The following is a 9,958-nucleotide window of genomic DNA, read 5'->3' as shown; positions in this document are numbered from 1 at the left end:
ACGCTTCAGATGTCAGCAGTAACTGCAAAAGCATCCACCTTGATAACTCGTTTAGTTTAGCAATGAGTCATTTTTACTGTGATCAACACAGACGTATTCCACATAAAGTGTGGGAGTGCATACAGAAAAAATAACCCCATCAAAATAAAAAAAAAATACAAATCTTAAATTTGACTTATTGCTGTGGAAACATCTATCTTTATGTATACATTTATTTTTTTGTTTTACAAAACAAGGGCAGCACGACACTTTAAAAACATGTTAAATTGAATATGATTAATTTAAGTATTTTAAACTACAATTGTACTTAATGTACATATATTTATCTAGTAGACCTTAAATACTTACATTTTGAATTGCCCTCGTTATTTTGAAAGAATAAGTATTATATCCAACTACACTTTTTTTGTATAAATAGTAAACATTTTGCATGTACTTTGGGTATACTTAAATCTTTTAAATAAGAACTTAAAATCTAAACATACAAGACGTATTTGTTTAATGTACTTATAAGTAGATACCATGCCTGGAAGAGGTATATAGACAAGTGTATTTGAATACAGGACGTTATAACATTATCGTGTGTCAAAATAGCACTGTCAGTGTATTTTAATTATTACTTAATTAAGTATAAAACAAGTACATCCAAAACAACACACTTTAAATCGTAGTCAATCTGTAAGAGTGAATATTTCCTGGACATATTTACTGTGCGTCACTGAAAATATAGAAGGTGGACAATAAAACAGAAACAAATAGGAAATTCTGTTTCCGCTCCACTTCATGTAATATAATCAGCCCGAGACATGCACAGCAGCAAACATTTTAACATTTCCTTTCTTACTTAAAGAACAAGAGGAGTATCAGGAACTCAGACGAAATGACATTCAGGCTGTTAAAACTGCTGTTTATGATGCTGCGTAAGAGACAGGAAGTGCAAAGAAGTTGTTAATACAGTGTTGGTAAGAAGAGGTTGAAAAAAGTGAAGAGGTGGTGTATTACTCAACATGCGTCAACATAAAAGAAGAACACACACACACACACACACCTGCTCTGAATGAATGATTTTATTCCCTCTGGTAAAAAAACTTAGGAAATAACAGTGCTTAAGCTGAGGCAGCAACGTATATATATCATCATATCAGACATTTGCAATTGACACACATACAGTTGAGAGAGATGACTGTGTTCATTTAATGCTGATCCCAGTGACACACAGGGGACATTTCCTGATAGAAAACACCAACAAGATTGTCAACTTTTACATTCTCATGTTAGCCCTTCAAAAGCGTAAAACAGAAATAACACTGTTTCAAAAAGAATCTCTGCTGAACAGATAAACGTACCCATATGTGAATTGCCACAAAACGGAAGAGGAAAAGTAAAATAAAGGCCTAAAATTAAACAGGTTGCTTGTTTTCATACATTTCGTATTAGCGTGATTTGTTCTTCTTAAAGGGAGTTTGTCTGTTGGTCCGTCTCTGTCTGTCTCTGGGTTTGCCATCCTGTAGCCTCAGATCTTCTTTCTTTACTCCTTCAGCCAGCTGAGCAGCTGAGGTGTGTAATAGGTGATGATGATGTCAGCGCCTGCATCACCGAGCAAGGAGAAACAACAACAACAAAAATGCACAAAGTCAGATTACATCTAGAACTGAACAGATACTGAATTAAAGTGACATCAATTTACAGTTACTTGTATCCATATTTGGGGACAAAATAGTTTTATTGCACTTTTTAGATACCTGTGTACCCAGACCCTAAGTAAATAATGAACAAATACTCTGTGTGTGTGTGTGTGTGTGTGTGTGTAGGGATACACTAACTCATCCATCTGAAACCCCATTTCCTTGTCGATGGACAACTTGCCTCTTTCCCCATTCCTCACATACTGTAACTACTTGCGTCACATTTTTCATGTTAAACGCTGTGCAGCACTCTGAATGCCTTCAAGGAGTGGCTGTCCATTGTCCTGTCTCTATGACAGCAGGCTTTTCACTCCACCTTTGAAGTGTGACAATAAAGAAGAACTACAAACTCTTTTGTCTGAAGACGTGCAGTAGTAGTACGAGATGTTCTACGACCTAGTCCATTTCAAGCAATAGGAGACATTGAGCCGACTGAATCTAAACAGACAGTTTGCTTGTGAAAACAAAACTGGCGTTTGAAGATTCATCCACTCTCAGTTTGGGAATGTTTCACAAAAGCTGGCTCAGTGTGGATGAGAGCCGAACCGGGGGAGAAAAATAATGTGTTTTCAAGCCAATTTAGTGTGGACACGGCATTTGTTCAGGTGATGTGAGCGTCAACTCCCCCGTCTCCTCCCCTCTCACCTGCCCTGCGGAAGGCGGTCATGGCCTCCATCACAGCGGCCCGCAGGTCGAACGCTCCGGCCTGCGCTCCATGCCACATCATGGCAAACTCCCCCGACACGTTGTACACCGCCAGGGGGTGAGTCGGGAACTGAGGAGAGACGCGAGAGGGAAAACAACAATTAATCGCAACGTGGAAACTTCCTCCAAAAAGACACGATACATCCAAAACAATGCACGGATGAATGAATGTCTTCTGTGTTTTAAAGCAACCGAACGCGTTTCCCAAAATGCACCACACCAACATTGTTCTTCATTGACCCATAACTGGTTTGGTTACAGACCTTGTTCTTGACTTCTCTCACGATGTCCAGATACGGCAGACCAGGTTTCACCATCAGCATATCAGCTCCCTCTCTCACGTCTCGCTCCTGCAGCGCAGAACCAACGGTGAGACAACCCCTTCAACAGCCGACAACCCCGAATGTTCACAGGCAAACGCGCGCTTACCACGGCTCGAAGGGCGAGTCCTCTCGCTCCGGGAGGCAGCTGGTAGCACCGTCTGTCCCCAAACGCGGGTTTGGACTGTGCAGCATCTCTGTATACAAGCACAGCAGGAAGCTTCAGTCTAGTGTCACTTCACAGAGCTGTTTCACTCATCGGTTTACACTCCATCTTAAAGCACCTTCTTACCTGAACGGGCCGTAATAACAAGAGGCAAACTTTGCACTGTAGCTCAGCACTGAAGCCTGGAGGAGAAAAAAAGATGCAAAGAAACAATCACCAACAATGAATGTATCCTACTAAGTATTGTGAATATCAAAGGCTACTATATATTATTCCTATGTGCCACAGAGGAGTATTATTACACTTTTAAAATGAGCCACACTGTTGCTCTGGGGGACACGTTCCTTCATTACAATGAACAATCAATCTGAAGGTCATTTTGACTCAATTCCAAATACACCATTCTGCTGCTGTAAATACTCACTAAAAGCACCAAATGTGTAGTAATCCACGACAGAAAATAGTCCCCATCAAATGCACGCTTTTCTCCTGTTGGAGTAATGTTTGCTAAACCCTACAGTGCCCAGCTGTTTAAGGAAATGACTGAGCCCTTTTTTTTTTCCATTACTGTTTTTAAGGATTTACGTCTCCTCTTGAGCTTTTGTGGGACCATGATCACTTCCATTGAGGTACGCCATTGAGTTTCTACGTGCATCTTTCTTCAAACTGTAGGGATTTTAAGTCCATTACCTTGTTTCCCATCCCATTAGATAGAAGGGCATGTTTTATGGCTCTGACTCTTCCATCCATCATATCGGAGGGAGCGATGATGTGACAGCCTGCAGAGCAAGACGTCAGTCATTATAGGATGACGTTGGCTTTAAAAAGCTATGTCCGTTTGGAATTTGATTCGTGAAATTGGAGACATTCTTGTCTTGAGAAACAGGACTCACCAGCTCGGGCGTAGGCCAGAGACACTTCCGCCAGACGCAGACAGCTGGCGTCATTGTTCAGAGTACCGTCATCGTTCAGGATACCTGCAGGAAAAATACGTGCGGATTATTTCTCTCCTTTTCACGCTGCTCTGCAAGTTAAATAAACAGAAGGCAAGTCGTCATCGAAGACACTGACCACAGTGTCCGTGCGAGGTGTAGGGACACAAGCAGACGTCGCACGCCACCAGCAGCTCCGGGAACAAAGATCGGATCTTCTTCACCGCCAGTACAGCCGGCGTGTCGTCCGTGTCGGCGCCTGAACCCCTGTCGTCCTAACGGGGAAGAGACGAGACCACAGTGTGTGATCGAGCGTGAAGAAGCGGGTTTGCTTCCACTCAGATCGTCTCCGACAATAACCCTGGACATTAGTCTGCTTGTAAACAGGGTTTTCAGGGATTTGCTCCCATCACAAGAGCAATGGTGCGGTCCAACACTGACGCTGGGCGGGCCAGTCAAGTTCTTCTACACCGTGCCTCGCAAAAAAAACATGAAAAACAGCCCCTCACCAAATGTCCACAGCTTGTATTTTTATGAAATATTGTAGTAGTAGTAGTAGTAAGGAATTAGTGTGATGTTGGATGTTACAGAGACTGAGATAAATGCAGATCCCACTGTTGTGATTGTTCAGATTCTATGCATGTGGTGGCGTGTTCTTTACACTAAATCTGATTTATATATTATATATATATATTGAATCATAACCCACCTCATGATACATATTGTTTTGCCAGATTCTTGCCAATACACAGCCCTAATTCATTGCAATTGAATGATTTGACAGGCCTCATACTGTTGATTTGAGTTCAATTTACGCAGAATTAGAAAGCCAAACATTTGTGCATTTATTAAAGAAAAATAGAAAAAGATTGATTTGGCAATAAAAAGGGCAAACACAAGACTGCGGGAACACATTCCTATTACTGTTTAATTGAACGACTTTCAGATGATTGTTGAGCAAAAGCAAACAAGGCCCAAAAACACATTTCAGTTGGAGTACTCAACGTGGTTCCCCCCCCAACACCTCTTTTGGTTTTACATACCTTTTCTATATTTGCCGGCACACCAAAGATCAGCACACATTTCAAGCCGTTCTCCACAAGCGGCCGCAACATTCCCTCCAGCTTGTTCACCCCGTATCTATGGACGGGGATACATATAATAAGAACGTAAAGGGGCCTTGCAGGGAATGTCTGAAAACAATCTTCCTTATCAAGTTTTATTCAAAGCAAGAAACTACATTACTATACCTATTGACAGAACATGTTACATTTCAAACAGACTTAGAGAACTGTGTGCAGTTAAGTCCCTGTGTTTTGTGATTCAGGTCACAAAACGCGAAGGCAGGTTTGCAGTTTGGTTTTGTTGTGTGAGAAACAAAAGTCTAACGGATTCTTTTCTTATCTTTGTCCAGGTCCAGCGTTTGGCTCCGGGTCCACCCTGCCTGACTACTGTTATCTGAAGACAACACCCTCAGTGGGTTCACAGCTGCAGGGTGACACTATGTGTGTGTGTCATGTGATTATTGTTTAAATTAGGACTTTAATCCCCCCTGCAGACATTTGTTTTCCTCGTGGTTGCTCACAAAAGCAGGTGCTTTGTTGTAAAGAGACTGCAGCTTTGGGATGGCTATGATAGGACTCTTACCTGGCCTGTCCCGGCAGGCTGCCAATGGGCTCCACGGCATCTGCACTGTCTCTGTAGGAGAGAGTGACAAAGAACCAAGATTGACACCTAGTCCATTTAAGCTTGACATCAAAATATTGTACTATATCCAACTCATTGTGGGGGAAAAAAATAGTCCATGGTTGTTGACCCCAGATCTCATCACTCAAACCCCTGTACATTTGTTATTTTGCCTTTTCATGCGATTGGAATTTGGAAATACTTGTAGGGATTTCATTTACGTGATGAAGATCGGGTAGATGAGATTGTCAGGTCTTAAATCGGCGGCGCAGGTCTGCCAGTATCGGAGCGTTGGATGGAAATAGCCGCTGTGGATGATGGACTCCGCTGGTGTCTGCATCTTTACTCTGAGACAGAGAGAGGCCATTAGTGATAACACGGGGAAGAGGCCAGGTCCACAATACTGGCTCTCACACTTCATGCTTCACCTCGGCTCAGTCACCATTAAAACTGAGCAGGCATGCGTGATGCTGCTTCTCTAAACAGCAGCTTGGCTTTGTACTTTCTCACTGCAGAGTAAGCAGGCTGCAGGTTTTCAAACCCTGTGAAATAGGAACCTTTTATCTTGATGGGCTTTTATCTTAATGGGCTAGTATCCCCCCCTCCTCCCCCTTATGCACATGCATTTTCTCAGCACTCATAGCATTATATTACATTTTTTCACAGCAGGACAAAGATCATTTTCTTGAATTGTGAATACATTTTATATAAGGGACCATACGGCTGGGTAATGATCAAATAATATAATTTCTATCGTGTTGTGATATCAGGACCTGCATTGCTAACATGATATCCTCTAAATCTAACCCTCACTGCAATAATATAATTCCCATACATTTATGACCTTGGATATGACGCAAAGTGGATGCAGAAAATGCCAAACTGCAACTTTAAGATGACATACAGAGCATACATGGAGCAGTGAGCTTTAATTAGACAGGGATTGAAACACACTACAGATTGTTTATCTGCCAAAAGGCACATGTATGTTTTCGGACATTTGCCTTGCCTGTATGCTCGTGAGCTATTTAACGAGAAGAAGGCGAAGTTACTATTACAAGTCGTTTGTCACCTTGGCTGGCAAAACTCCTTCATACTACAAGTACAATGTAAAGAGACTGTTACAGCCACGACCAATAGCAAATAATGTGTTGAATCTGTAATATTACAATCCAAAAATGTGAATAAAAACTGCATAAATTCTACAAAAAGTTGGTGTGCTTACCTGTGATAACGAGAGTCCGCGACTTCTCCACACTTCAGTCAACTCCCAGTGTCTCTTCTTTGGTTTTGTCCAACGGTTCGCGGGCGACGTGATGGCGCACTACCGCCACCTAGTGACTGGAGTACTATTCGTATTGAACCGGAGCTAAATACAGAAACCATTCAAATTGAAATTATTACATTTTTATTACAACTAAATGCAACAGAAAACATACAGCACTGGGTGATTGTTACAGGTGTAACTGTTTCAACACAAACGGATAACATGACGGTAAAATAATTGCGAATTGACCAAAAACTAAATCAGTCCTTTCGGCTTCCGTACAATCTGAGTTTACTTGTCTCGCGATATTTCTCAGAAGGCGAGAATAAAAGAAGCTACGATGCTAATGGTTTGATAGCTTTGTGTACTGACAGTTTGGCTTCCAGCTGGATGGAGAAGGACACGCCTGTTTGTTATTAAGGTAAAGTAATGTTTAGTCACAGCAAAACACAATTTGTACCAGTCAATGCGTGCGTTTTAATGGTTATTAAATGGCCTGTATGACATCTGACTGTCTGTGGTTAGCTTCCGTTGTAGTGCAAGGATCGGCTACAGTCTGTATCATCGATGTAATTGTAGCTCGACTTCATCTGTAACGTTACTATAGCACTACGTGTCATTTCAAACTCTATCTACTATTTTCAGCCGGTTTCTAACTGAGCTTATTCAGTCTAAATATTGAACTGACAACGCGGTGAAATAATGGAGAAAGATGTCTGTAGTCACTGCCTATCTTCACTGACGTTAGCTGTTTACTAATACAGTGAGATGTGATTTGGGCCCTGTCTACTCTGCGTTGTAGTCAATGTGTGGGTGTATGTCTGGTTGTTTTTCTTCATCAGATCTGTCAGATGTAGCACATTGGATCGTCTTTACTAATGTTACGTTTTCTTGGTCCTAGACAAGGAAGGGTTTCCAGAGACTGGGAGCACTTCCTGCCATCACCTCCCCCGACCATCATCCTCCGGGTGGATTTGAAGATGTAGCCAAGAGTGAAGTGGGTCATCTTTGCAGTACCTCCCTGTTCCTGCTCAGGCGTAATCGGTGACTTCTCACCTCCACCCTCTGCCCCCCTAAGTCTGGGGCACTTTGGCCCCTAACGTGGGCTTCCCTGTGCGTGACTCTGCCGCCCTCAGTCAGTCCGTCTCTGGTTGAAGACCCATCTGTCCTCAGCTATGCTGTTCTCCCTGAGGGAACTGGTCCAGTGGCTGGGCTTTGCCACCTTTGAACTCTTCCTCCACCTGCTAGCCTTTCTGGTCTTCAGCATGCTGGTCGCCCTGCGAGCTGACATGTTCACCCCCACGCTGAGCTGGTGGCTGGTGTTTGTCCCGCTGTTTGCTGCCGATGGCCTCAGCACCTACTTCACGGCCATCGTGTCCATCCGGCTCTACCAGGAGAATGAGAAGCGCCTTGCGGTGCTGCGGCTCCTCTGGGTGCTGACGGTGCTCAGCCTGAAGCTGGTGTGCGAGGTGCTGCTGTGCCAGAAGCTGGCGGAGCAGGAGCAAGCCAGAGACCTGTGGTTTGGCCTCATCGTCTCGCCGCTGTTCATCCTGCTGCAGCTGCTGATGATACGAGCGTGCCGCGTCAACTGAGGGGAGGCAGTGAGTGGTTGTTCACATCACCGACGAAACAGGAACAAAGAGCAATCTTCATCTGCCATTAGAGATTTAAAGCATAACAATGGTGTAATTTATCTTTTGGCTCAAATATCAGTTTTTCATTGACGTTTCCTGGTCCAGAATAGAGTTTCTATACATTGGTGTTTCTAATAAGCTACGAAATGAACACACTGCTCGCTTAAGTTATAATGCAGTATTTCTCTCCCCAGAAGAATGGAGGCTATTGTATAGCAGCACTGTGATTTTTGTAATGAGAATAATAAGGGAACCAAACTTTTTGACATCTAGTATAAACATACGTAATGGTTCCCATTGCTAAAGTAAACCTCGAGTTGATTTTGAAGACTGAATGGAAGTTAATTATAGCGAGACAATGAATATCAATAAAAGCATTGTTTTTCTGAGCCCCTTTACATCGGGGTGGATTACTGCTGTTTGCTTTCGATACTTTTAGGAATACAAAGAGTCAGCGGTAAATGTGTATTTGGGACATGGTGTGCCTTTTACATTGTGCAATCAATGTTGGACAATGAGCCATGAGGAAAATGTACACCAGAGTTATGTTTTAATGCACATGTGCACAGTACACATGTAAACATAATAAACAGCCAGACACCTTTTTGGGCAACTGTCGTGGGTAACAGAGCTCAAGAAGTTGCTACAGCTTTGATGCTTTTCTCCCACCTAGAGGAAGACATTGCTTGCCAGCACAATTTGGTTACGTTTATTATCACGCGTCTCACTTTGTTGCCTGTTAGAAGAAGTGTTGCTCACACAATCCCCCCCTTTCCCACGAGTTGCCTAGCTTGTCAATTTCATCAATGAGAATGGTCAGAACAGCAAGAAGCTGGTTCTGAAACTTGTCGGCTCACAGTCTCACCCCAATGTAGAACTGAATGTGATTTCTGCCAAGCAGTCAGTTGTGTGCACACGTCTTCCCTGTATATTGCTGTTTATTTGTACAATATGTAATGTATTTGATCTGAGTTTGATCCTTCCTTGCGTATGTACTGCATGTATTTAAGGCCTCCTTTTAAAGGTAATTCCCAATGTCAAATTTTGTGTAATATGTTGATTTGGGAATAAGATAGCGGAATATTATTTATGTTCTCATGTTGTTATGGCACTCCTATGGTCATCTGTACATATGTGTAAATAAAGCATCAACATTTATCCAATGTCGTCTAATGAATATTTTAGTCTGGTGGAGTTACTGGGCCTTGGTCTCCTTGGCCACAAGGAGGCGCTACTGGCCTTTTAAATGAGCGAGTATACCACACCGAAAAGGACCATACTGTGCACATCTCTTTACACGTTCGTCTCCAAAACATGCGTCGTTTTAAAAATATATTCATATTTGTTTCCTGCTTGTATTTTACAGTAAATTCAGCACTGTGAAAATCAGTTTACAGACTTCATTAAGAGGCATCACACTGCATATCCTATAAGCAGCATTATTGTTGCATATGTTGGCATATTATGTCTCAGATCAGTGTCCTTGTATGTCTCTCCCATGTAATATTACAGATGAATACTGTCATTAAAAAAAATATTAGCCCCAATGAGTATCAGAATTAG

At 42.4% G+C, this 9,958-nt stretch overlaps 2 protein-coding genes across 2 annotated transcripts; one reads left to right on the top strand and one right to left on the bottom strand.

Annotated features, from left to right (window-relative positions):
• Positions 1 to 1,049: 1,049 nt before the first annotated feature.
• alad (aminolevulinate dehydratase) lies at positions 1,050 to 6,772 on the bottom strand. The gene is made up of 12 exons (XM_079179039.1): positions 6,720 to 6,772; positions 5,716 to 5,841; positions 5,456 to 5,506; positions 4,852 to 4,948; positions 3,948 to 4,083; positions 3,770 to 3,853; positions 3,567 to 3,655; positions 3,003 to 3,058; positions 2,820 to 2,907; positions 2,654 to 2,740; positions 2,331 to 2,460; positions 1,050 to 1,587 (listed from the first exon to the last, which is right to left on the bottom strand). Exons 2-12 carry the CDS (start codon positions 5,832 to 5,834, stop codon positions 1,529 to 1,531), a joined length of 996 nt encoding a protein of 331 aa, XP_079035165.1. The 5' UTR covers positions 5,835 to 5,841; positions 6,720 to 6,772; the 3' UTR covers positions 1,050 to 1,528.
• Positions 6,773 to 7,081: 309 nt separating this feature from the next.
• Positions 7,082 to 9,558, top strand: tmem203 (transmembrane protein 203). The gene is made up of 2 exons (XM_079179414.1): positions 7,082 to 7,182; positions 7,663 to 9,558. The coding sequence occupies exon 2, from the start codon at positions 7,937 to 7,939 to the stop codon at positions 8,351 to 8,353; it is 417 nt and encodes a 138-aa protein (XP_079035540.1). The 5' UTR covers positions 7,082 to 7,182; positions 7,663 to 7,936; the 3' UTR covers positions 8,354 to 9,558.
• The last annotated feature ends 400 nt before the right edge of the window (positions 9,559 to 9,958 follow it).

This window comes from Pholis gunnellus (assembly GCF_910591455.1).
Source record: "Pholis gunnellus genome assembly, chromosome: 18".
Lineage (NCBI taxonomy): Eukaryota > Metazoa > Chordata > Actinopteri > Perciformes > Pholidae > Pholis > Pholis gunnellus.
The sequence above is the reverse complement of the archived record's forward strand: the minus strand, read 5'-3'. Positions and strand labels throughout refer to the sequence as shown.

Bases quoted from the DNA above. Each gene is read 5' to 3' on its own strand.
- tmem203 (XM_079179414.1), top strand. From the start codon at position 7,937: ATGCTGTTCTCCCTGAGGGAACTGGTCCAGTGGCTGGGCTTTGCCACC.
- alad (XM_079179039.1), bottom strand. From the start codon at position 5,834: ATGCAGACACCAGCGGAGTCCATCATCCACAGCGGCTATTTCCATCCA. The intron at 4,949-5,455 runs GTAAGAGTCCTA...CCCCGTCCATAG, and splicing joins AGCCTGCCGGGACAGGCCAG to ATACGGGGTGAACAAGCTGG. The intron at 2,741-2,819 runs GTAAGCGCGCGT...TCTGCGCTGCAG, and splicing joins GACTCGCCCTTCGAGCCGTG to GAGCGAGACGTGAGAGAGGG.